Here is a 27445-nt window from a genome sequence, read left to right as displayed (position 1 = left end):
AGTTTAAATGCTCAGTGCAATGATTGGTTGAATGGCCCTAACTGCGCAGGCGCAGACTTTCATCAGTTATTGCAGTGTTTCAACGTTGGTGGTGCCGACAGCGGGCGAGACCAAGTAGTTTCTAGCTTTTTCTTTCAACACTTCAAGCCGTCGCCTTTGCTTTTACAACTATCACAATATTCAGCGATTCAGTAGCGGACTTTATCTGTGTACACTTCGCTTTTAACAATGCCTCGGGGCGGTAAGTATTGACATTAAAGTAAATGCTAATTTCAGCAAGCTAATTCGAGCTAACGAATTGTTAGCTCGCTAAAGTACTATGAATTCCTATGAACTCTCACATGCTTAGCTTTTAGCATGCTAACCGGTTAGCATGGAATATTTGCCGGTGTGAGCGATTCTGGAAAGACACAGCATGTACCATTAGTGATTAATCAATGTCTTAACATGAATACTGGATGATAATTTCAGCATTTAAACGGTTTAACGAGTCTATTTTTGGCCGTTTATCTATAACCGCTAGCACCATGTGCAAAGTAGAGCGCTGTAGCTTACCTAAACATATGTATTAGCATTTACTTTGCTTCTTAGCAGATAGCGACTGTTGCTACCACCAGATATGTGCGCAAATCTTTTGTTTAAGTATTTACTGGATATGTATCTGGCTGTTTTTGCCTTCTTGTCCCGAATACTAGCTCTACATTTGCCTGTGAAAATAGCTGGCCCTCAGTGAACGTCATGTGTGACTCATCTCCTGCCCCACATACTCTCTGTCCTTGTTTTCACTTTGCACCAGCCTGAGATCTTAAATGTAGAACTGTAATTACAGGTTTGAACTGTGTTGTGATGTTATCATCCAGAGATGGTTAGGAACAGGTGTGTCCACATACAGAGAGTATACATACAGACAGACACACCTGTACCACATAATGCCATCTTGATTATACTTCACCGCAAACTGTGACTGATGAAATTATCATAGTGTCTCGTCTAGGCCTTTCAGTATCAACTAAAAAAGTTTTTTTGAGGCTGTTATTAATTCAAGGGCAACATTTTAATGACATTACATCGTACAGTTGTTGAGTGGATGTAGCATAAATGTAAATGTGTCCCTGTACTGGAAATGATTTCGCACGCATTGTAGTTTGCTTGTATAATGACAAACTTCAAAAACGGATGGATGCAGTTGAATTGCCTCTAACAACTATTACATTTGTTTTACAGGGAAGAGGGGCCACAAGGGCAGAGGGAAGCAATTCAGCAACCCTGATGAGATTGACCGACAGATGAGAGCACAGAAAGAGTTGGTGAGTGAAAACCTTTTGTGACAGAAATGGAGTTACTGTCAAACTAGGTCTGGTTTGATTCAATGTGTATGTTAACAGGAAGAAAATCCTGGTGCAGACAAGGAGAGCTCTGCAGATTCTGATGAAGAGAGCAGCAGTGAAGATGAATCTGACGTGAGTGATGTCAGGGGTTTAATGTTGACTTGGGAGTGAAACTACTCAATCTAGAACTTGGTGGGGTTGAAGGACTGACACTACACCTAATAATTAGCGTTTAAGTCTTGCCTTGCTAAAATGCACGTAGCTGAAAATCCATTGTCATTGCTGTCTGTATTCTTATGTAACATTGAATACTTTTGGCATTGGTGGGAATTAAAAAATGCACATGAAAAATAAAATGGATCTGAAAGTGTGTTTTGAAAAGTTCACTACCCTCTGCCATTATTTCCCAGCTCTGCAGGGGTGGTTTCCTGTCTCACTTGTGTTTTATAAAGGTGTCCCTTTTTGTACACAGTCCAGGAAGAGGAGTGGAGTGGAGGGGCTTATAGAGATCGAGAATCCCAACCGTGTGTCTCAGAAGAGCAAGAAGGTGGCTGAGGTAGACGTTGATGCTCCCAGAGAGCTGTCTCGGAGGGAGAGGTAGGTGTCACACAGTTACTTAGGAAAGGAATATTTGTATTTGTGTTGTTGTATTTTTGAGGTTCTTAAATCAAATCATTTGCCCTGGCACCAGGCTTTTTATTTTGTTAACTTGATCTTATGCATATGCCACCCTGTTCTCTCTGCCAGAGAGGAGATCGAGAAGCAGAAATCAAAGGAACGCTACATGAAGCTCCATTATGAGGGGAAGACTGAGCAGGCCAGGGCCGACCTGGCCAGACTGGCCATCATCAAGAAACAGAGGGAGGACGCTGCCAAGAAGAGAGATGAACTCAGGAAAGGTGAGAGGTTGCAATGATTTTTGCACCAAACAGTTCTGTAAAGTTAAAACTTTTTGTCCTCGGGGTGGAAATTGTAAATCACTTCACGGATTTGAGTATTTATTTCAGTTTTGTTTAAACAGCTGTAGACACATCATCAGTCACGTCTGACTGCCTCTGATTGTCTTAAATTCAGTAGCAAGTTTACTCTGTTGCTGTTTCGAACATTTCCATTTAGGTGGAAGGTGGACACTGCATACAATGTTTCTGCAAGTTGTTAATAAAGTTGGTAAATCATTGCTAATAAATATTACCTCTATCTCAGTTGCGAGATATCCAAAATACTGGAACGCATTTTTATTCTTCCTCACATTTTCTGAATTCATAAATATTCTGGGGGCTGTATGGGAAGCTTTTGTGAGATGTATATGGCAGGCCACTAGTTTACGATCACTGATCTACATCAACAGAGTTATGTTTGATTTTGTGGCTTTCAAGGTGCTCTGATGCTGTTTTCACACTACACATGACACAGCAACAGCATGACCAGTTATATTGTTGCAGAGCTACTGTTGAAGTGTTAGCACCAGCCAAATGCTGGTAAAATATGCAAGTTGCTACTAGATTTACTTCATCCACCAGCCAAACAAAGATAATCTGTTGAGTGGCTGATTCCACCAGCCACAGTGGCAGGTGGACAAAAAGTTAATTTCCAACCCTGGTTATGCTGTCACAGGCTTGTGTGTGCCTGCTACTTGCAACAAAGCACCTTGACTGAACATCCTTTAAAGTTTGTATTAGGTGAAAACAAGATCTATGCTTTTGTTTAGTGTTTGAGCCACATTTTAACAACACCTTTCACCTCCCCATTGCATCCCTGTGTGCACCGCAATACACAGACAGCTAGTGTAGCGTCCGCTAAGTAACCTAAATGATACAGTAGGCTACCACAGCTACAAACTAAAACATATGATTGGTTGATGCCTCACCATGTCGTTAGAGTGCTGAAAAAAGTTGAGGCCGGCTTAACTTTTATTTGTAGTGCGTCATGCTTGATAATTGTGCCCTATTGTGTATATATGTCTCTTTGTTTTTACTTATGTTATCTTTATATTTATAAGCCTGGGCAACTGGAGGACTGCTCCAATAGAATTTCCTTATTTGTGCAATGACAATAAAGATTATTCTATTCTATGCCCATCAGCAGCATCAAGTGTCGGATGTCAGTTGTAGCTTCGTGTCTCCAGCTTCCACTGAAAAAGACTCTAAAGGTGCAGACACACCAAACCGACATCAAAGAACTAGCGGCGACAAAAGCCAACTGTTGCGTCATCTACGTCGCCTCACGTCACCCTGTGTCAGTTGCATTTGAACACACTACACGGACTACATCCGACAGCCAAGTAGCACGTACATTCTGCGCCTGCGTGAGAGAGAGCAGAGTGGTACATCCTGACAGCCAAAGTGTTACCTATCTGTGCAGCCGAGCACCGCAGCACCTCCACGGACTATTACTTTCAGACGGTCCCGATGTTTCCTCTGCAGGCTCCAATTCACTCAGCTGCCCAATAAACCCGCTGCTTCTTCCCACTTTAACCTGAATAACCCAACCAGGGCTCGGTGCTCCGGTTGGATCCAAACAGAGAGCCGGGGCTAGCTCAGACTAGCGGAGGCTAACTGGCTGTGCATTCCTCCGGTCATGCTGCGGCTAACGCTCCGCTAGCCTCCCAGCTAGCTCCGGTTTGTTATTCAGGTTAAAGTGGGAAGAAGCTGCTGGTCTGTGGGCAGCTGAGTGAAGTGGAGCCTGAGGAGGAAGCACCGGTTAGCCCCAGTTTCACTACAGGCAGATTCACTCGCTACAGGGGCGAGGAAATAAAACCTGAACAGCCAATCAGAGTGATCTCTCTCACCGACTAGCTCCGCCGCCGATTCAACATGCTCAATCGGCCAAAAAGCCGCCGACACCGAAGGGCAGACGGTGCAGGACACACTGCAAAAACTAGGCCGACAGACGCTCACCGACGGCCCGACTTTGGTCAACGGCCGACCATCGGCTTGGTGTGTCAGGGCCTTTAACCTGTTGCTGTGTTGCTTGTAGTGTGAACACAACATTAGGCCCCTATCAGACAGAGTGCGTTATGCAGGTTTCTGAATGCGAGGTGCACCACACTGCCTTTTTGTTGAAGGCTGCCCTGATTAGCTGGAGCGTGTTTTGCAACTGGTTGCATCTTCCTTTTTTGCTCTGTATGATCATGGGTTTTAATGAGCAAGTTACCTACTGTTAAACATGCTGCTCTCAGTCACCAGTGAGCTCCAGTGCAGAAAGCTACTGATTGTGATGTCATGATTTTTTTTTTCTCAGTTAAGCTTGAGGATTTTTTGTGAAAGATTTGTTCATACATGTACTGGTTACTTACTGTGTACACACGGTGTCCTGACACATAAGGCCATGAAATGCAAATGTGTTTTAGTCAGGAGGAGGAGGTGGGAACTTCCAGCAAATGTCCTGGCGTCACACAAGATTTGTTACTTTATTGGGTTGTTCGAGCAGGCCCTCCTCGTAACTATCATCTTTTTCTTTTGAGCTTTACATAATTCTCTTTGTTGCCTCTTTTTTTTTTTTATTTCAGAAAAAGAAGCTGAAGAAGCCAAAGCAAAGCGCTAGTCCACTACCTGAAAGCTTCAACATGCACTTGTCTCAGAGGGATGGAGAGAGATGGAGATCTGGAGGAGGAGGAGGAGGAGAGCGGGGAGGGGGACCAGTACGAGTGGCATCAGATCAGGGGCGCTCCTGAACTCCTGTCCCTCATTTCAAATCAGAGAGGCGTGGGTCTTCCATAACAGTTTGGTCAGGACGGGGCAAAACGGGTGGATCAAAGCGAGACGAAGAGGAATGCAACATTTGGGATGCCTCTAGTTTTCTTCCTCCAGAGGAGACAATCGCAGGTTTTCCAAGTGCTTCACTGCCTCTTTGCTCTTCCCCCACCCAGCAGGGTTTTAATTCTGAAGCTGCTGAAGTTATTTTCATTCCTTTTGATTTATACATTTTTACAAGGTTACCTAATACGAGTTTACTTAATGACTGGACAGGTGTTACAGTGAACATGCATGGGGATATTTTTGGTGCTTTACCTTTTTTTTCTCCCATCTCGCCTGTTTTGTAATACGGCAGCTGCAGATGGAGAAAAAGAACACTATTCAGAGGATAAACTGATATATAGGAATTATACAATGTAGTTTAGAATTTGTGGATATGTTGCACAAGGCATTGGTATAATTTTCTAAAGATTTCCCCCTTCATTTAGACACAAATAATCTTTCTCCACCAGCTTCTTTTTGTCCCAGAGTCGCCATGTTTTGATCCCCTTTGTTTCAGTTGGCAAGTTACAGTTGGAAGAATTGGCAGTCCTGCTTCCGCAACATGTATTCAAAGTAGAAAATATTTAGTTTCCTTTGCTTTTTCATGGATCTTTCCCTCCAAATTTTCGCTTTGCTCACTAGAATCATCTTATTGCTGTCAGTTCAAAAGTGTTTCAGAATGTGTTTTGTAATCCTTTGTTCAAAGCACCTGGAATATTACTTGAATTGCCTACAAGAAGCGTTTTTAAGTTGTCATCAGTGCTGGAAAGCATCGTCTCGAAGTTCCTCAGTAACCGTGGCCTTGCCCTGTTTCTGATGGGGTCCTCTGTGGTTCTGTTGGAGGGATTGTGTCTTTTGTTGCCTTTACACAGTTTACACAAGACCAGTTCACTGTCTTACTCCTGTAATTGAAGTCCTACAAAGAACCTACACTGAGTTAGTTTATTAGGTACATGAAGAATTCAGTGCAGTCCTTTACATCAGCACTAGTACCAAAATTACCAGCGACCACTCAGCTCTCTGACATTTTAAACCAGAACACAAAATTCTAAACTCCACAAGGAGAGGATTTACTGCAGGGCATTTGTATTGTGTGGACTGCACAGGTGTACATGATAAACCGCTAACTCAGTGTGTGGGGGATTTGCCTTGATCAGGACACCAGTATTCCCTATAACATGGAAATAGCTTAAAAAACAAACTGTTGAGATGAGAAGTGTAAGAAATGTAGCCACAATCCAGTTCCAGTTTTCCAACCTGTATTTGAAGTCATTTTTAAAGAATAAATTCAACAATAGATAAATGACTATTTTGTGTTTTGTATTCAAATTTGTAAATGTTTATCATGTACTTGTCAAAGCAGCTGAAAGTTGTAGTTCTTCGTGATTAATTCTGTGAAGTGTCTTTTACCTGCAAATTGTTTTGACTCTGAAAGTGACGTCAGTAGACACAAGTGTATTAAATACTGAATGTCGCAGAATTTAAGTCAGATCCAGAAGCAATTCAAGAAAGACTTAAATGACACAATGTCAAAGTTTACATGCACAAAATATTCCTTTATTCTGGAAAAGACAGTTTTCCTACTAAAGTGTTTAAATAGCTAATGAAAATGAATATTCCATTAATATTCCTGTCTGCATGCAGCCGTGTATACACCCATTAACGTGCCCTGACATTATCTATCACATCAATATATTGAAAGGTGGAACAGCTGGAGCTGCTTGTGCCGTTTTGTGCATCAAAACAGGATTTTTCCGGAGTTTTCCACGAGTGGCGGCCTTGTCCTCCTTTCCTTCCTTCAATCACCTTCTTGAAAGTTTAGCGTTGTGATATTTGCACCAAAAACATGTTGATACTCAAGTCTTTCATAATGTTAATAAGTAGATGTGTTTTTCATTTGACCAAATATGCGTGCTTTTCTTTTGGGCATGCATCTCTACTCCAGCCTTGGAAACCCAAACTGTCAGCTTGTTTTGTACAGCGTATCCATGACAACGCACAGAGCTGACTGTAAACAGGCAAGAGGCCATGTGTCACAAAGTATGGTACAAACCCCGGCTGAGACGCATAATCTAATGTGCTGTATATGTGTCCAAATAATGCTCCTAAAACCTGCATAACACATCCATATCCCGCATCTCAATTGGGAAATGCTACATTTGTAAAAAGATTTAAATCAGAAAGATCACATAGACTATACTGTTACTCAGTTCAAATTCAGAATATTGTCATATTCTAAATAATAGTGGAATAGTATTGTGCATGTAGTCGGTGATGTCAGACATGTTGTTCTTGCTCTGTGCATTTTGCCACTGTCACCACTAGACTGCAGCATCTGACAGTCACCAGGGTTACACCCTCCACCTGTGTGCAGCTCTTGATGCCTTGGTGACCGCCAGCATCTGAAGAGGATGCCATTTCACCACAATCCAAAGACAGCAACAGAAGCGCTCATGGTGATTTACCACATATATCTGCAGAGCCGTGACTCAGGCTGCACTGTTCACTAAAATGTTTAGGGTTGGGACTGAAGGGACGTCACTGAGGTTGTCAGGTGAGCTCGTCTAATCACAAGTTCAACAGGGGTTTCTGTAAAAATGTAACTGTACACTGATGGAGAATTAAAGTATTCAATATGTATAGGTACAAAACATATGTAATAAATAATCATGAGCAAATACTGACAAATTACAGAACATAGTTGTATTACAAGTTAGGCCAAACATAGAAAGGATGTGATATATCAAAGTTTTTAAAGCTTACAGTGGGCAAAAAAATCTTTTTTTTTTTTTTTTTTAGTACAACTTAAAAACTTTTAGTTACTTGTGTGTGTGTGTGTGTGTGTTTTATTTATTTATTTATTTTATTATTGTGTTCACAAAGTAGTGACCTCAGCTGTTTTTTTTTGTTTTTTTAAGTAGTTCGAAAAATAAGAAAAAAAGTGGTTCTATATGTATTTGTAACAGGAAGTGTAAGTAATTGTTACCAAACCTATAATTTAAAAATTAACTTTATGTTAAAAACTAAAAGCAATAGCAGTTAATACCAATAAGAAGGCTTGAGAAGAGCCACATTTAAATAAAAAATCATTTAAAAACTGACTGAAAAACAGATCCTGCTTCAGGCAGCAGCATTGATAGTTTCCTCTTTTGGCCTTCTCACATCCTTTTAACTCATTAACACATACTGTTAGCATTTACAGAAGTACCTACTAATCGCAGCCTGTCAGACATGCAATATGAAGAGTGTGAAAATACTTCTAATGAGATTTAAATCTGCAAATGTGCTCTTACAATTCAGATATATTACATACAGATTTACCCTCTCAGACAGTTCTTAGAAATGGTACTTTTCTGTTTGGAAAGCTGACTTGAACAAATGTTCTTCCATTTTAGCTCTAATGTCAGGGTGAACACCAAATCTCTCATTACCTTCTGTGAGTTTGTGCTGGTGGAGTGTGTGTTTTAGTTAACTGAAATCATAGTGTGACAGCCAAACCTGAAAAAAAAAACTCTCTCTTCCCCCCTCACAGCTGACACTTCATCTATGCAACTTCCTCATTCACTGCCTTGTGTTCAGTGTGACTTAAGCGCACAGTCCTGAAACAAGAACGAAAACTGACGGCCAAAACACGCACACACAACACACACAAAGACAGAGGCAGAGGCAACCAGTGTGTGCCGTCCTTCTCTAATGCAGTGACACAGCCGGACGTCTTCAGAGCAGGATATCTCGTGGTGCTGAGCAGGACTAAGAAAGGTCAGGGAGTAAAACTGGTCTGACTCCACTGCCAGCATGCTCCGGCAGTCTCTGAGCATCCTGAAGCAGCTGGGCTCTGCGGGAAAGTAAGTGCTTTAATCTGATATATCTCTCCTTGTTGTTGCATTGAGACTGCGAGCTGCACATCAAGGCTCTCACACTCACATGTACACTGAACTCAAGGGTTTTTCAAGATGTGTAAACCAAGAAGTGGCATGTTTTGGTGTGGGTTAGGATTTTGGTCTGATGACATACACACACCACGTTAAGAAATCACAGTTTGTAACTTCATCTAACTTCTGAACATAGAAAGAACACAATCTTCCTCTTATAATGAAAAGTTTATACACAAGCAATGAAATGCAGCCTTGTTTAAAGCAGTGCACATGTTGTTACTACACATTACTTAGTCTGGTCAGCCTATGGTGGCCTGTGTGGTCAAACTTTGGATAGATAGTTCTGTAAAACCGACATCTGCCTTCACGACTTTGCTCTACTTGTGCAACGCTGTTTTATCAGTGACCCTCTTCCCCTAACTGTGACTTGCCTGGTGCGGCTGATTTTGTTACGTCTCACTTTTAAGCTGCCCCCGTAAATCTAAATCTCCTTTGGATTCTGGGTGTTAATTAATTAAGATTAATTCAAGGATGTAGGTTTTGTTTTGAAACCAGAGGTTTAGGAAAAATTTAAGCATCAAATGATTAATTTCCTGCATTCTGGTGATTTTAATGCAGCAGTTTGTGCCTTTTATGCGTCAGTTTATCGTGTAAATGTCTAATTTTGCCAAAAAAGGAGTCCTCTGCACCTATGGATGGATCATTTTAATTGTAGAGCTCATTTTTCCCCTTAAATTGAGACACTTTTGGGCCTTTCGCAAAGCCTGTGGGAATTCTAGTGCACCATTACCTCTGGAGAAGTTTTCATTTCAGCGTGTTATTCAACTTTGAGGAAATGTTAAGTTTCTGTTTCCATCTTCTCAATCTGACTGTTGCAAACACTGTGTTGAAAAGTGTGTAAAGTTGGAATGACACAGTCGCTGGTTCCTCTTGAAAGCGAAGCATGCTGTTTGGGTTTTGAGGGAAACCTCAGGCTCTTCGGGGCGGGAAAGCCATGAGGACAAAGTCACTCGAGTTTGCAACGAATTATGAAGGCAGTGGTTATCTACCAAAAGGGGGGTGATGTTTGTGGCATCTCTCTGAGAGGAAACAAAACTTTGACACATGAAACATGATTTATTGCAGTTGTATTTTGTATTAATATGTCAGTAATTTGATAATAAACACCATGAAGGAACACTTCACCCACAAAATGACCATTTGTATATCAGTTTCTCATGTTGTGTTACCTTCAATTTGTGCAGAAAGCATTGTTTGTGGACAGTGGACATATTGATTTATTGATTGACCTGGGACTGCATGTAAGTCTTATTTATCCAGTTGTATGCTCAGTACTTCCCAAACAAAGACAAAAAAATGTAGTATTGTAGTCTGGCTTTGAAGAGAGCATAGATAAGTTTCACTTTAAGCTCATTTTTTGAAAGGTTGTGGTTTCCTACTGAGGCTTTTAAGTTAAAAATACATGTGTTTAGAAAGTACTGAACATACGACTCGATAAATGAGGCTTGGATTAAACTGTAGAAGTTGTGTAAAACAGATGTTTTGATGTAGTTTTGTTGTTAAAAAATGCACTCCCTAATCATTTAATAAATCAGTTCGTTTGCCATGTTCCTGGAGTCATGCGAGAAAAATATTTCCTTCACAAATTCAACGTAACATGGCATGACTAATTGATGTACAAAATTTGTGGGAGAAGTATTTATTGTCATTGTCGAACAGGTTGAATTCCTCTCATCTAGAGGGTTTGTGCCTGTGCGTGACAGCGTCTGATAACCATACACTTCCACCCTGTCTGATTTTCTTGTCACACAGTTGCATGCAGCAGGGGTATAGGAGTGTGCTTGCATGCAGGCCATGTTGCCTCTACCTGTGGCGTACTCTGGTTTAATAATAAACCTACGCAGCGTGCATCTGCAGCAGAGCAACATGGGCTTCACCTACCACAGCAGCACTTCACCCAGTTCTCAGTTTGCACTTACAGCACCATGGCCTTTGATGAGATGAACACATACGTACAAAAATAACACATGCACACACTCAGATGTACACGTACTGTACATTATGTATGAAAAGAGCTGTTTTTATGTCAAAGTGTAACAATCAGGTCTTTATGTCACTGTGGGGAGTAACCTCCCTTATATCAGCATACACACCTCCACACACACTTCTACTTTCTTAACAGAGCGTACAACACATCTGCTCTGATGTAATTCTACTCTTTGTGGAATGAGTTGCTTTCAAAAGGAAAAGCTGAAATGAGAGTCAGAGATTTAAAAAAAAAAGGAACTGGCATGTGGTTCAAACACTACGGGGAATTCTCCACTTTGTGTTTTGAAACGTCAGGTGTTCACTGGAGGAAATAAGAAGCTGCACCGTGAAGGTGCTTGAAGCTCATCTGCCCTCTTTGCGAACTGGGCTGGGCTTCCTTTTGGTGTGACACCCAAACCTGAAGTTGTCAAAGCTGTGGAGCTGTTCTTCTCCCTCCCTCCCTCCTTTTTTTACACTGCCACGTGTTGTGGCAGAGATGGTGTGTCAGCGCCTCCTTCCTCTCATAGAGCTGGTACTGAACTAAACCACGAAAGAAGCCCTCACAGATAAAGTGTACTCAAATCTTAAAATGCAAAGCTTCTACAATAGTTTATATTTAATGATCATCTGATTAAGGACATCAGTGCAGTCGACTTGTGTTGTAAAATCCTGTATTTCAGACTGTCCCACTAGCACATGAATGCAACACAGTAATTAGATTGTGTCATTGTTGTCATTGTTATGCAGAATATAACATGGTCATACTTGGTATTAAAGGTACAGTTCACCCCTGAATCAAAAATACATATTCTTCCTCTTAGCTGTAGTGCTATTTATCAATCTAGATTGTTTTGGTGTGAGTTGCTGAGTGTTGGAGATATCGGCTGTAGAGATGTCAGCCTTCTCTCCATTATAATGGAACTAGATGGCACTCGGCTTGCGGTGCTCAAAGCGCCAAAATGTGGTACCAAATTTTGGCCTGGCCCATGGATTAAAGCAATGAAGGCCAAGGCTGTGGTGTTAAACCAGTTAGATTAATCAAAAACAAAGAAAATTAAACAATGAAAGTCCAAACATGTCATGTAGGACTGTGGCACAAAGAGCATAAAAAAATAACTTCAGCTACTGCAGCAGCCAAAAAATGTGAAGGCGTGAAAACATGTTGAAGCAACACTCACAGAAACAAAGCCTCGTAGAAACAAAGCAGCAGTTTCACCACCGAGAGAAGGCCGGGAATATGAAACAAACCGCCCACTGTGATGCACAGACACTGTGATGCATAAACATGCCAGTGAGCAGAGATGCAACCTCTAGGCCAAAAGGCAAATGACAGCTACCAGACCACAGCTCACCTACTCTACAAACAATTGAATCTGTCTGCCAGAAGACAAGCCAGCCCCGCTTTCAGTTACTGCGAAACCCAATCAGGAGGGGACTCAGCGTCAGCCACGCCAAACCACACCACCAACACTAAAATCAGGTTGGACATACACATCTGAGCAGCCATCACTACTCTAGATATGGTGCACTGCGAGTCACTGAATGCAGCCCTGTGACAATTAAAGGGCAGAAAATGGGCCCGCCATCTAACGAATCACGAGCAGCACCACTGATGGCAGTCACTCAGCTGGCACACACAGCTGTCAATCATAATGTCAGACCCCCCCTTTTTATAGCATCAAATAACAAATTAAAACCATCAGAAGAAGCAACAGAAACAAACAACAGAAACCATCTTTGAGGAAAAGGTATCTGATCGTACTTTGAGGTTTTAGTTTTGCCCATGTCCCTTAAGATAACATGGAGGGGGCGGGGTTTATGACCTATACTGCAACCAGCCTCCGGCATACAATCAAGATGTTTTTGCTTCACTTTGAGGTGCTGTCATGTCAACCATCTTTATGATACAGTCTATGGTGTAGATAGAAACAGTGCACAAAAATAGCAGATTAAACAAATAGTTGGGATTGTCAAATATGTGTATATGCTTTCTTGCTAAATATTAAATCTGTTATGGATTATTTTTGTTTTTTGACATCAGGGTTGTTAACCTGTATATTCACTAACCAATACAACACGCATGTCTGCAGGTCACAAGATGCCACTGAACTTCTACACGAGGACCTGGTCATGGTGAGACAAAGACAAGATTCTGTTTCATCCTTACAGCTTATAAATCTGCTATTAAGACTTAATATAGTTTTTATTATATGATGACTTTATAGCTTAAGCTGTATTTTATTACAATGTAATTCAACCTAAACAGTCGTGATTATGGGAAATTTATATCACACATCACATAACATATCACTGATTTTTTCACAAGCACCACACCATCTGTTTTCCGTTTGTATGATAGCTTTTAGGCTTATTATGGAAAATGTTTTTTGCATTCTAAAACATATCAACGTACGTAAAAACACATGAAACATACAGACCTAATCACCACAACATGGACAAAGTTATATGAAACCTCAGGCACTAAGATTTTCTGGTTAACAGATCAAAGCGTTACTGTATGTGTGTGTCTGACCGAATGAAGGTTGAGCAGCGGGTGGAACCGGCCAAGAAGGCCGCCCAGGTCCTTCACAAGAAGCTGCACGGCTGCATGCAGAGTCAGACGGGACTGGAGGCTGAAAAACGAATGGTACTGAAACCACAGCATCCATGTGGCCATGTCTGAAAATCATTTGACTGGTCACTAAGAGGTGTTACATCTGCTTCTGTGTCCTCAGAAAAAGCTCCCTCTGATGCTGCTGTCCATCAGCATGGCAGAGAGCCTCAAAGACTTTGACGCAGAGTCCTCTATCAGGTGACACCCATCACTCCCTCCATGCTCTTGACCTGAACTGTTGACTGATTAGATGTTGACTGCTGTCATGTGAAAACCTTATGACTTTAGTGCAGTGGTTTTCAGTTCTGGATGGAAAGGAAAGAGGATCCTACACATTGTCTGCAGCTTGTGACTAGAACTCTATTCAGTTATTTATAGTTTTGAGGCTCTGATAACCCAGCTAGGTGAGTTACATGTCACTTGATGGTGATTTTGTGTTTTAGTCCCGAGGAAGATCCATGTCAGATCAGATTGTTTAGTTCTTGTTGCCAGTGTTGCCATATAGTGAAATACATTTATTTAAGCGTTGTAGTCAAGCACAAATTAGAGGTTTATGGCACTTCCTTCTTCTACTCCACTACAATTCAGACGGAAATAACAACTATTTTTCAGATTTAGTTACGAGTTACTCTGCTTGTTGAAGCCTCTCCAGACTGCAAGATCCTCTTTACAACTTGTTTATTTTTCCAGATGTGCATGTGTTTTAGTTCTGACATCCATTTAAAAAAAATATGGAAACAGCAAGACAGGAGTTGACCATAAACTGTGTGTGTGTGTGTGTGTGCGTGGCAGGAGGGTGCTGGAGATGTGCTGTTTCATGGAGAAGATGCTGGCCAGCATGCTGGCAGACTTTGAGATGAAAGTGGAGAAGGAAGTTCTGGAGCCGCTCAACAAGCTCAGCGAGGTGAGAATGGCTGCGTACTGCATGTTATCAGACAGAAACTAATGTAATACTTCTGATTACAGCGCTTCATATGCGCCAGCCTATGTGTATATGCAGGGGTGACCACAGCTGCACTACATCTATAAATAAGTAGGTTAATTTTAAGATCCAGTATGATTGAAGTATAATAAAGCGGAAAGAGAAAGCCAGTAACAAGCTAATATCTTTCTTTCATTTTTATCAGATCTTCCATCTTTGTCCTTTTAATCTTCATTTTTCAATATTTTTTATGCACATGTGTAAATGTCTAGTTGTTAATAACAAAACTGAATAAAAATCTAATTTATATTGAATGGCTTGAACCCCAATATTTTAACTTTTTTTTTATTTTCCCTCCTAGGATGATTTACCGGAGATTCTCAAGAACAAGAAGCAGTTTGCAAAGCTCACTACAGACTGGATCAACGCAAAAACTAGGTGAGTTACACAGCTTCAGTCACGGTTACATGTATTACAGTTTATCCAAGTAGCTTATACACATTTTACTAATTTCTGTGTGTGTGTGTGTGTGTGTGTGTGTGTGTGTGTGTGTGGTCAGGAGCCAAGCCAGCACTGGCCCCCAGGCGAGGCAGGATGGGCTCAAGGAGGAAGTGGAAGAAGCTTGGAGGAAGCTGGAGAGCATCAAGGTAACATTGTTTTCTCTTACAACCATCTGGGCTGCAGTATGCATCTCTGACACCTCTGTGGAATCAGTATGGTAGCCTCGACCTCTGACCTCTCTGTTTCTCTGTCTCTGTAGGACCAGTACTCTGCAGATCTGTATCACTTTGCAACTAAAGAAGATGACTACGCTAACTACTTCATCCGTGTGAGTTGGAGTTGTGACGGCTTTTTGTCTTCTAAACGTGCAAACAAATTAAAATGTAAAAACGGACCTCCCTTGTTTCTGCGTCTATAGCTTCTCGAGCTGCAGGCAGATTATCACAAAATTTCGCACGAGTTCCTGAACAAGAACATCAGCGAGCTCAAAGAGAATCACAGCCAAAAAGGTAAAAGTTCATCTGCTCCATGTTATTTGCTGCACTGTCGTTGCGATATTTCTACGTGCGTTCTTATTTCCTCTGTGTGCTTATCTGATTGCGCAGGGCAACCGCTGAGCCTCCCTAATCAGAAGGTCTATGGGGAGCCTCTGATCTCTCATCTGTCTCAAAGCAACAGAGAAATCGCGGCACCCATCCAGGAGTGTATTCACATGCTACTGAGAACAGGAATGACTGAGGAGGTAGGACTGATGGGATGAGACTCCAGGGCTTACAATCCTGAAACTCAGATTGATAAGCATGTAAATTCTGCCTTTAGCTTTTAGTTTTATTCTTCACCAAGTTATGCACCTGTGCACCATCCTAGCAGGCAGCTTTTGTTTTATTTTGGTTTATTTTGACTCTTCTCATTCTCTAATACTGCTTGTTAACGTTGATGACTTATCATGATAACAGCATAGATCCACATGACTTGGCATCCCAAGGCTGGATTACAGACCCTGATTCACTACCTCAACCTACGTAGCCTACCGAGATATTGTGAACTATCTCATTTTTGGGCTGTGTGTAAACTTTGATAATAGAAGTAACAGAGGGCGTACTTCAAAAAAAGCGCCCCCGTCCCATGCAGCGGGACGTACCATCACATTTTCTATTTCTTGTGTGAGTGCCATTTTAAGAAGCCAGCACTGACGGCTGCACAGGAAAAGTGCACACATATTACAAAATATCTTTCCCATCTTATTTCCATATGAAACTGCTGAGTTATCCACTGCAATCATTAACTTTAGCTCACAGCAATGGCACTGATGACAGAAAGGAATTCCTGTGACATTTGCGAGGTGCCACTAGTTGTCACGCAACCAGTGGCTTTCTACAAGTTGTCGGCCCGGCCCTGACAGACACTTGTTAGCTTGACGCAGTAGCCGAGTAGTGTATTAAGTGTAAGCCAGGGGGTAGCTTTCATTTTGCATTGGAGGAGACACATATGAAACAGGGGTTTTGGGGGTCCAAAGCCAGAAAAATTTTCGCATCTAACACACCTGCATTCTGGTTAATTTTAATGCACAAATTTGTGCCTTTACTGCATCAATTTATGGTGTAAATGTCTTTAATTTTGTAAAATGGAAGTCCTCTGCTACTTTCAATTTTTTAATGGGAGAACAAATGCACATTCTCATTCCTTAATCTACACCTATGAGTGAATATATTAAAATGGACCACAGATAATTAAAACCAATGCATGCATTTCATGCCACCCTCAGGGGCCATGCAAAATGAGTTTGAGGGCAGCCATTAGCCCACATGCTACACTTCCTGTTCTACAGCCATGTAGCTCTGTGAGGCTGCAATGACACAGTGGTGCTTTGAACTAAATGCTAACATCAGCATGCCAGCATGCTAACATGCTAATGTGAAGCAGGTCTAATGGTGACCATGTTCTCCACATGTTCTCTATCTTAGATTAGTGTGTTAGCACGCTAACAATGGTAATAAAAAAAGTAGCATTAGGCACAAAGCACCATAACTGAAGCTGAATGTCTGAAATTTTGTGATAAACCTGTACAGCTGTTCAATTGTTGAGACTTTTGAGTTTGGACCAAAGTGATGGACTGACTAACCAGCATGGCTAAAAGAGTCAAAATCTCTTCAGAGTTTGGCTCCAAGCTACTGTAGGTGCTTGAGAAATGCAGGAGGAAATACAGAGTCTTTATATAAGCTTAAAAGCACTAGAAATTGTTAGTTAATTTGTCTTGAGTCATTTCAGTGGGAGGAATGGCACGTATCTCCTCCAGGAATATGGAGGATGTGCAGATGTTAAGTCAAAATAAATTGTATATTTTTGGGTGCTGGTGGGCTGCACATAAGTGTTTTTGTCAGGTAACTGCTCTCATTTCAACACTCTTTTTCTCCATCTTTTTCTCATTCCTCTTCCTCTTCGTCCCTCAGGGTCTGTTTCGTCTGGCAGCAGCAGCCTCAGTGGTGAAGAGGCTGAAGACTTGTTTGGATCAAGAAGCAGTCGACCACAGCGAGTTCAGCATGGACCCTCATGCTGTGGCTGGTAAGCATGTGTCCACTTGTTTTTCCTTAGATTTCCTCTTAGTTTGAGCTTGAGTTTCTGTTGTGGGGACTCTTCCTCGTTTGCTAAGCCAATGTGACTTATGCGGCTCATTCTGACTGCCCAGTTCCTCTTCTGTTTACTCCAAATACAGCCGCTGTTGCAGCTTCCAGTAATGTAAAATACTTAATTTCCTGTTTGCTGGAGAATTTTTAGAACAGCAACAGGAAGGCTTTCATAACTTAAGTAGAGCATGAGTCACTAGTTTTACCAAACAGTGAGCGAAAACAGCCAATATCATGACTATTGTAATACTATGTATTTATCTGTTTATGTCATGGGTCATATATTATTATTATACATCTGACAACACAAAAAGGGGCAGTAGTTAACATATTACCTTAGCTTATATGCAATGATGTGATGATTTATCTCTAAATGTATTGTGACAGGAGCTCTCAAGTGTTACCTGCGAGAACTCCCCGAACCTCTAATGACCTTTGAACTCTACAATGACTGGTTTAAAGCAGCAGGGTGTGTATAATATCTACAATACATATTTCTTATTTCTACTCCGGTATCATGTCTGTTTCTTGAGTTCGATGTCTTTCTTCACAGGGAGAAAGACCTGAATGAGAAGCTGGAGCAGTTCAAAGTGCTACTGAAGAAATTACCGCCTGAAAACTACAACAACCTCAGGTCTGCACTCTTTGTGTACATTTGTTTTTAGAATCACATCATCAAATGTTGCTGCTACTAGATACACATATCTGAAAAAGAAAGCATTTCAGGGGCAAAGGACATCCTCATATTCAACTCAAATGGACAACATTTTTAGCCACACTAGTGATGTAGCTTTATAGATAGCAATGTTGCTCTGTCAGTTGGTCAACCTTTTCCTCCAGACTAAAATATCTCAACAATATTGTGGCTACTCACATTGATGGTTCTCAGGGAATGAGGCCAACTGACTTTAGTGATCCCCTGACTTCTCTTGTAACGCCACCACGAGGCTAACGTTTGTGATTTTTAGTGAACTTCCTGTTTAGCGCTACTGTAATTAGCAAATATTAGCATGCCAACACACAAACTAAGCCAGTTAAAGTGGTAAACATTATACCTGCCTATCATTAGCATGTTATGAACTGCCCTTCTGGGCTGAATAAAGTTCTTTCTATTTCTATTTTCTATGTTAGCATTGTCATATGAGCACGTTAGCATGTTGACATTAGCATTTAGCTAGTTTGGTTTATCCAAAGGGTTTTAAAAGGGGTTAAAACCTTTAATTATTACATTGAGATATCTCAGCTCTCATTGGTGTCGGAATGTAACAAGTACATTTACGCACTATACTTAAGTACTAATTTGAGGTAGGCCTACTTATGCTTTACTCAAGTATTTTCTTTTCATGCTACTTTCAATTTCTACTCCACTACATTTCAGAGGGAAATGTTGTACTTTATACTCCATTATATTTATCGAACAGCTTTGGTTACTAGTTACTTTACAAATTCAGATTTTTGCATACAAAATATACGCAAAGCCTGTAAAACATAACATTTTATTTTATTAAACCACCCAACAAAGTAGGCTACAGCTGCAGTGATTAGTTGATTAACCAAGTAGTCTATTGACAAAAAATTGATTGGCAACTATTTTGAAAATTGTTTGCCATTTTTTGTGCAAAGCATTTCAGGGTTCCGGGTTCACAAATGTGATGAAATGCTGCTTTATCTTTTAATTGTTTAAACCTGTTAACAAAATTGAGTTTGTTTTGTTGTTTAGAATTTTTCTGTATTGAGTACTTAATATTTAATATCTTAAAGGTCCAGTGCGTAGGATTTTAGGGGGTATATTGGCAAAAACAATATAATAATTATGTTTTCTTAAGTGTATAATCACCTGAAAATAAGAATCGTCATGTTTTCGTTACCTGTGAATGAGCCACTTATATCAACATAGAGAGGGGGTCCTCATTTATGGAGAGCGCCATGTTGCAATGCCATGTTTCTACAGTAGCCCAACACAGACAAACTAAACACTGGCTCTAGATAGGGCCATTCACCTTTTCATTCCACCATAGTTTGCAGCCCCTCCACAATGAGCCAAACAGCACTGGAAAAACACAGATTTTAATGTGAAATTGCTTTAATTCAGTATTTTTTACTTTTTTTAATCATTGGGTCTGTTTGTTTTGGAGAGGAAGAGACCTCTGCGGATAATTCAGCTCCCAGTAAAAACCTCCTAAATGCCTGGATCTTATCAGAGAAAAAGGTGAACATGCATAAGCAGGCACTGGGCTAGTGAGTATAAGAATGTTGGTGAAACACTGATTTGTAATGTGAAACTACTTTATTCAGTGCTTTCACCTGGTCCGTTTGTTGTGGTGAAGAAGAGACCTGAACGCTGAAAAAATCCTGACCGGGAGTTCACACTTGACACATGAAAAACGTGTCAGCTGGTTGCAATCGGCACTCCTCAATGCTAGTCGCCATTAAATATCCCTAAATCCTTCACACTGCTCCTTTAAGAACGTTTTCCTCATACTTCCATGATTGTATTTACTGTAAGTAACATTTTCAATGCAGGGCTCTTACTTGTAACAGAATATTTTTACAGTGTGGTATTAATACTTTTACTTTTGGTTTTTGGTAAAGGATCTGAATACTTCCTCCACGTCTGCCTCTCACCTGATAGCATTAATTTGTCATCTAGTTTCATCCTGTACACAACAGGGCACCATAACTATTTATTGTGATGCGGTTAGGTCTTCTTGACTATATAGCCAGCTTAATATTGCTCTGTAACTTCCTGCCTTTACTACTTGTTTTCTTCCTCTTTCTTCCTATCAGGTACCTGATCCAGTTCTTGTCTTTGCTGTCTGAGCAGCAAGCTGTAAACAAGATGACACCCAGTAACATTGCCATCGTGCTGGGGCCCAACCTGCTCTGGCCACGAGCTGAAGGGTGCGTAGCAACCTGGTTATCTTTGTCTTTACCCTGCGTGTACTGTAACCATACTCCATTCACACGTTCCCCTGTCCTGCCTGCTCTTCCTCTTTCATCATCTTTGTGTCTTAATATGAAGGATGAGCATTTGTGACATATTTCATCAGCAAAACCAGACCTACTGGTCACATGAAACTGAACCGCAGCATCCTGTTAACTGATAAACCGTGACAGATGGTTCATGATGGTTGCATTAATTATAGGAAGTGCAGTCTTGATGGGAAATATACTCTCAGTGGTTAAACCTCAATGGACAGAGTGTCTTACTTGAGTGACACCATAATTAGATTTGTATCTCTAACCATGAAAACCTAAGTTAATGTCACCATATTCTGCAGCCTTAACCCTTATCCGTCCCACGTTTTAACCCTCCACCTCTCTGCCTCTTTAGGGAAGCTGCTCTGTTTGACATGGCGTCAGCGTCTTCGGTGCAAGTGGTGACGGTCATTGAGCCTCTTATTCAGTACAGCTCCAGCCTCTTCCCTGAAGGTATACAAACACTGACGTACTCTCTTCATGTGCCATCAGTACACAGTCTTTAAAGGGTTATTCTGTTTAATACAACTTGAATTTAGCATTTTTATCAGCTATAATGACATTGTAATTTTCAAACCCACAACTGAGATCTAAGAATATAGCGGCATCGCTACAATGAGTCAGATGATCAGACAATTTGTAAACATCAGGGCTGGTGCCTGGGGGTAAAAAGGAGCTGTAGGCCCCTATAGACACCTCCATTTCTTCCCTTGTCTTTGCAGTTGTATTTGTATTAATAAGTAATAAATAATTAGTTTGTGGTGCAGTGTTTAAGCCCAGATTTATTGAGGAATATGTACCATATAAGCATAAGATAAACTGAAATAATACAGATTTATAAAACTAGATCTTAATTTTTCAAGATGGAGCCTCAGCATTATGTATTGATGCAGGTGCCACCTTAATGTATAAGCTGTCATGCCATTACATGCAGCATAGCTTCATATTAAACAGGTTTTCTCGTATGGTGATTTTGATATTTACTACTTATTTGTTCTATTTTTATGTCTAAAAATATAATACAAAAAGCGGTAAATGTAAATGATGCCTATTTTTTTTAATACAGTGACACCTTTCTAGAACGTCCAATAAAAAAATGACAATGGCCAAATCTTGTGGCACTATTGGTCCGTCCTTAACACATCACAGTGTGCTGCTGCACCCGCTCTGGAAACTGCAAATCTGAACAATTTTATTTGGGAGGTAAAACTGAAAGTCAGCACACCCACTGCACAGGAAACACAAACAGCTGCTGCAAGTACAATGAGTCAAGGGTGAACCAGGAAGTCGGTCTATAAACTCTAAATGTTTACAACAGACAGTTTGGGTTGTTTCATTTTTCCAAATCAATTTAGCTGACACGTGGGTTTGTTTAAAACCTGTCTGGTCATTTGACTGCTGCTTTCTTGCCCAACTGGACTCATTGTTTGTGATGTCAGATCTCAGGGACAGAATAGTTGAGTACAATGGTATCACAGATGGGAAATATAGCCAAAACTGAACGAATAAAACACAAGAAGAACAATTCTTATAAAGAAATGCTGTCTATTTGATGGAGCACTCATAAATTTCACTCTGTTTTGTTTTGGTCAGCTGTATCCTTTGAGATCCCAGAACTTCCTGAGGTCTCAGATGTGTCCCTGCCAGTTCCTGTTGTCCAGTCTCTGATGTCAGAAAGGGGGAAACTGAGCAGAACAGTCTCCTCATCATCCACTGCCTCCTCCTCCTGCTCCTCTTATCACCTTCCTCTCTCAAAGTCAAACAGGTACCGCTCTGTGACGACACAGCTCACAAATTGCATTCACAACGCAGCCTTGTATCATTATTGTGATGACAGCACAATCATAACACACTGACTGCCTTAGATTATGACCTTATGACAAGCTGCTCTGGGTTTGGCAGCAAGAGGTAATGTTCCAGTTTCATTTTCTTCCCACCAGCACAGCCTCACAGGACAGTGGGGCTTTCGTCTTTGTGAAATCTGGCTCCCTGAGTCGTACTGGCACCTCCACATGGGGCAGCCCTGCAGCTGACTCAACAGCACCAACCCATCAGAGCACAACATCCAGCAGCTCGTCCTCACTCGATCCCAGCCCCGTTGGGGCCTCCAACACTTCCACCACCTCTGACCCGACAGCACTTCCTAAAGCAACGGGATCAGCACCAACCCCAGGTCAGATCAGGAGTCCCACACAGAAGCAGTGCTCAGACCAAGGCCAGCTGGAGCCAATTTTGGAGGCTACTCCAGACTCTCCAAGAGCTTTTGTAAAGATCACCTCACCGTATAAACGTAAGTCAGAGTCTGCTGTGCCCAATGGCTGTCCAAAGGCAAGACATTTAAGGTTTTAGCAATGTACTTTTGTTTCACTTTTGTTACATACACAAGAGACATATTTGTAAAAGAATAGTCAAATTGAAGTAACAGAAGCTGAGATATCACGACTCTTAGCTCCACAAAAACTGGATCCTACATTTCCCATAATGCAAATCAAGTGTCTTTTGTTACACCCTTCCTGTTTGGTAAATACCAACATTTTTCAAACTTAACACCTCAAGTTTACAACACAGAATTGCTGTTAACAGTTTGAGACCTTAAGTCCAAGTTGAGATTACCTTGATGACATCACCATTACATCATCAGGGTTATTTTCTGAGATTTTAAAAAAGCTCCTTTAAGAGCCACAGAAGTTTTCATGAGCTGGGTAGTACTCTTCATGACAAGTAAAGCGATCTTCACATGTCAAATTTGACTCACTCTTGTTTTTGGGCTGAGGGCACAAAGCACGTCTCATTAATCATTTGTCTCTATTTATTGTGTAATGTCCTGTGCAGATTCTTTACTTCTAACCCTTGTCCTCTCACAAAGCTAAAGTGGTGGCTTTTCATGTCGGGCTGACAGAGAGAAAATAAATCTACTGCTCTTGTTGTAACAACCAGGAAGTAGGAAACAGGAAGTCTCACACCATTGACCAAAATATAAACCTCTAGGGTCATGCATCATCTCTCACATTGTTGTAACTGCCTCAAGTGCGGGTAGAGGCTGAAATACTTTCCCTTATAAGTCGTCCCTTCCTGATATGTTTGTCTGACTATGAAACTGATTCCCATGACAAACTTGTTTTTTACTGTTTCTGACATTGTGTTAAGTTGTGTTTCACTGATTTTTCCATCACAACCAACTGAGGTACTTTATAATCTAAAGTACAAAGCTCTTGGTAGAGCATATACCTTCACCAACACTAACTCATATGTGAGTGCAGTTTGTGTAAAGTAATGCAGATGTCTTTAGCAGTAGATGAATGTTAGACTTCTTTTCTTGAACTTGAAAGCAGCATAGCGGTGAGACTGGCTCAGTTTCTAATATAACGAGTTTAAAATTGCATTACATTTTTGGTTAATTCATAGGTAGATAACGTGTTGTAGATAACTGTCTTGCATTGCATCACAACCCTTTCCCTAATCTATTCGCCCCCATGTGGCATCCCTGTAACCCCACTGTCTCACTGTCACTGTCTCTCATCCTACAGCAAAGAGATGTTTCAACGTGACCAAAGGCAACCAAGATAATGAGCAGGTAACAGTTCAGTACTCTAAACCCAAAGCTCCAGTGCCTCCTAAGCTCCAGGCCCCTCCACCCCCCACCACAGCACCGGCTGCTGCGGACACAAGGACCCACCCGACACCTGCGCCTCGAGCTGTGTCGGCCAACCTCAAAAAGCCTGCTCCGAAAAAGCCTGGACTCAGAGCCCCAAAGTGCCCTCCGCCTCTTCCTCCACCGTCACAGGCAAAAGAAGTTCCTTCTTAAGCACAGTGAGAAAAATGACATATGTGTCATTCATTAATAAGGTTGTTTTTCTTGTATCACACCTATCAGTGATGCCGGCTGTGGTCCGGTGTAACACAGGGTTAAATCTATCAACCAGAGTTTGCAGCAAAACACTGCTTTTCAGTCTGATGTTAAGTTGCTCTTTAAAGGGGACCTATTGTGCTCATTTTCAGGTTCATACGTGTATTTTGGGTTTCTACTAGAACATGTTTACATGCTTAGATGTTCAAAGAGCTCTTCATTTTCCTCATACTGTCGGTGCTGGAACACCTGTATTCACCCTCTGTCTGAGACACTCCATTTTAGCGCCTGTCTCTTTAAGCCCAGGGTTTGGTCAGCAAAACGTCTACCATGAAAAATCACCGATAAAAGCTTATGAACCAAAATCCTCACAACCTGACACGTTCCAACATAAATTTGACCGGAATCGGAGAAGAAAGGAACATTGGCAACCAAGAATACATGTTTCCCTGACGTTAGCATGTAGCTATATGTAGCAGTGTACTGAGGTTTTTGCCTACAGGGATTACTTTTACATACATTTACCTCATTATTTGAAACTTTGGCCACATTTAACATGAACGTCTCGCATTCTAACATTATATATATATGACAGAAAATAAGGAAAAGCACAATAGGTCCCCTTTAAACATAAAGGTTTCGTTATTGTAAGTCTGTGCTGCTCACTATCTTCCTTCAAGTGTTGCAGCTTAATTTCCTTTTGTTGGGTCTACAAACATTTCTGTAACCAGCTACATTTATTTATACTTCAGTTACTGATGTCCAGTATTTCTCAGTGTGCAAAGTAATTTCCAGAGAGCGAGTCTTTCTGGTATCTAGCTACACAATAAATTAATCCAGCCATCCAAAACTGATTGCCAGTTGCTATGTGTGCTGTTTTCAGGGTGGATTTTTTCCATAAATATACAAATTAATAGTGTTCATGTGAGCTCATTAAGTACGGGAAAATGTAAATAAACTTTTTACAACCACCTCCTGATGTATGATTCAAGATTTTGGGTTATTCCTGTAAATCAACCTTCAAAATTAGACCTGTAAAAAATGTAAATAAATGCATATTCAACCTAATTAGAAACATCTTTATTGTCAATTTATATCATCATAATATATCATTGGTATTGACTGCAGCATATGGATGTGAACTGCACTATGTGCTGCAGGTGCTCATACTGTAAGTACATATTTATAGGAGGTCAGTTAATATCTTAATTGTATAAAAGAACACATAAATGACAACTCTGCTTTAAAAAGTAATACAGGAGTCGGACTTCATAATCATAAAAGGTGCACGGAGTCTCTATATATAAAAGTCTGCAGCATACAATGAGCAATTATATGGTTCAGCTTTGGTTGCGACTAGCAAATACCAGTATTACTTGTCATATTCCCTCAGTCCATGGAGTTTAATAACTGAGATGTTTGTGTTTATCTAATGAGGCCTGAGATTCCAGATTTCTTATTTCCCTTTTTGTTTCCTAGTAGTGTATTCCTGAGTGAAAGGAGTTGACAGGAGATTGTAGTGAGGCCTGAAGGCTGTAATAAGATTAAATCTTTTTTTTCTAATCCCTACTTCCTCTCTTGTGAGTGACTGGGACACACACTGAACATCTTTTCCCCTCTAATGTGAGGAAGTGTGAAAAGTATAAAGTAAATGACTGCTTCTACACTGAGTTATGTTGGCGTTTCCTTTGAGATTATCTTATCCACATTCTCTGGCACATCCTTGCTGTCCACGCCTCTTCTTTGTTTCAGTCCTTTTTAAGTCCTGTCCTTTGAAAAAAGCATTCTCCCTCTCTGTGCTGGGCTTGGAAACGTGCGGCACCAAGTCTTTCCCTCCTTTTAGATACATTCAGCAACAGTTTTGCATCCGAACTGTACATCCTTGAAGCATGATTTGTATTAAAGTAAAGGATCCAACATTAAGGATATTGGATTGGAGTTTTCATGGTCATCCTGTCCAAAGAGCCAGCCTCGTTCACCATAAAAAGATTTTCGATGATTTATTTGATTGGAATTACAGAGAAATCATACATCAGCAACAGTTCTTTAGTGTCAAAATGTCTCAGATTTGCTCGGCTCAGACTTTAATTTCATCCTCGTCGTCCATGTAACTGTAGGATATTTTGTTCTTGGAGTGGCTGGTGATCATCATCTCTGAATCTGCAACCTCCATCCGGCTCTGTCCCTTAAAGTGGCTGACGCCATAGTGACGCGCGAGCACATCTGTAGCATTCTGGAACCGCTCACTCTCCATCCCAATCCCCAACCTCACTCGTTCAGGAGACCCCATCACCACATCGGGTACTTTGACAGAAAGCCCGTTCACCTCCATCCCCTCCTCCTCCCATTCAGCCCCATGCGGGCTCTTCCTGCCCCCGCAGTCCTCTCGCAGCAGGGAATCCACGTAGGAGATAGTGGCCGAGTCCATCTCTGATCCCTCGTTGGTCAGCCCGCACGCTGACCCCGCCTCCTCTCCCTCCCACGTGTGGCCGTGTTCCTCCGGGTGGCTGTCGATCAGGCCGAACACCTCGCTCATGAGGGAGGGGCCGAGGTCAAAGGTGAAGGTGTCCAGAGAGGTGAGGGAAGGGAGGGAGTCAGAGAAGGCAGTGGAGGTGGGTTTGGGGTCAGAGGTCACAATGGAGGTGGAGCAGGTGGATAAGATGGCATCAGTGGGGTCGGTCAGGGAGCCACGGTGGATGTTAGGGGGGCAGGAAATGGGGAGGGAGATGGAGGGCTGCTGTCGCTCAGCGCGGGAGAGACGAGGCAGAGTGACGAAACCAGACTCCAGACCTGAGGACGCAGACACAGATTGATATAGGACATTCAGTGGCACGTATTTTGTTTATGTGGTTGTGTCTTGTTTCAAACACTAAATAAAATTCAGTCACACTCTTCACATGATTTATCAAACAATTCCAACAGGGGGCGATGTAAACCCATTTGAAAACATCCTGCCAGCAAACCCCAGCCAGCAAAGTGCTGAGTTGTTC

At 41.4% G+C, this 27445-nt stretch overlaps 3 protein-coding genes across 3 annotated transcripts in view; 2 read left to right on the top strand and 1 right to left on the bottom strand.

The window, feature by feature from the left end:
* The first annotated feature begins 61 nt into the window (after positions 1–61).
* On the top strand, positions 62–6371 carry pdap1a (pdgfa associated protein 1a). Its single transcript, XM_050059269.1, has 6 exons — positions 62–241; positions 1225–1307; positions 1386–1460; positions 1801–1925; positions 2076–2227; positions 4837–6371. Exons 1-6 carry the CDS (start codon positions 229–231, stop codon positions 4869–4871), a joined length of 483 nt encoding a protein of 160 aa, XP_049915226.1. The 5' UTR covers positions 62–228; the 3' UTR covers positions 4872–6371.
* Positions 6372–8630: 2259 nt separating this feature from the next.
* On the top strand, positions 8631–26180 carry sh3bp1 (SH3-domain binding protein 1). The gene is made up of 18 exons (XM_050059243.1): positions 8631–8910; positions 13059–13101; positions 13511–13615; positions 13704–13780; positions 14375–14486; positions 14866–14942; positions 15064–15151; positions 15265–15333; positions 15424–15514; positions 15611–15747; positions 17456–17567; positions 18017–18098; positions 18183–18263; positions 20417–20530; positions 20964–21061; positions 22202–22373; positions 22549–22898; positions 24136–26180. Exons 1-18 carry the CDS (start codon positions 8861–8863, stop codon positions 24411–24413), a joined length of 2136 nt encoding a protein of 711 aa, XP_049915200.1. The 5' UTR covers positions 8631–8860; the 3' UTR covers positions 24414–26180.
* cdc42ep1a (CDC42 effector protein (Rho GTPase binding) 1a) overlaps positions 25521–27445 on the bottom strand; it is a 15295-nt gene continuing 13370 nt past the window's right edge. The window contains exon 4 of the mRNA XM_050059255.1: positions 25521–27245. Within this exon, the coding sequence (XP_049915212.1) occupies positions 26533–27245 (713 nt within the window). The 3' untranslated portion in view covers positions 25521–26532. The remainder of the gene's footprint in view (positions 27246–27445) is intronic.

Source organism: Epinephelus moara, chromosome 13 (assembly GCF_006386435.1).
Source record: "Epinephelus moara isolate mb chromosome 13, YSFRI_EMoa_1.0, whole genome shotgun sequence".
Classification (NCBI taxonomy): Eukaryota; Metazoa; Chordata; class Actinopteri; order Perciformes; family Serranidae; genus Epinephelus; species Epinephelus moara.
The sequence above is the reverse complement of the archived record's forward strand: the minus strand, read 5'-3'. Positions and strand labels throughout refer to the sequence as shown.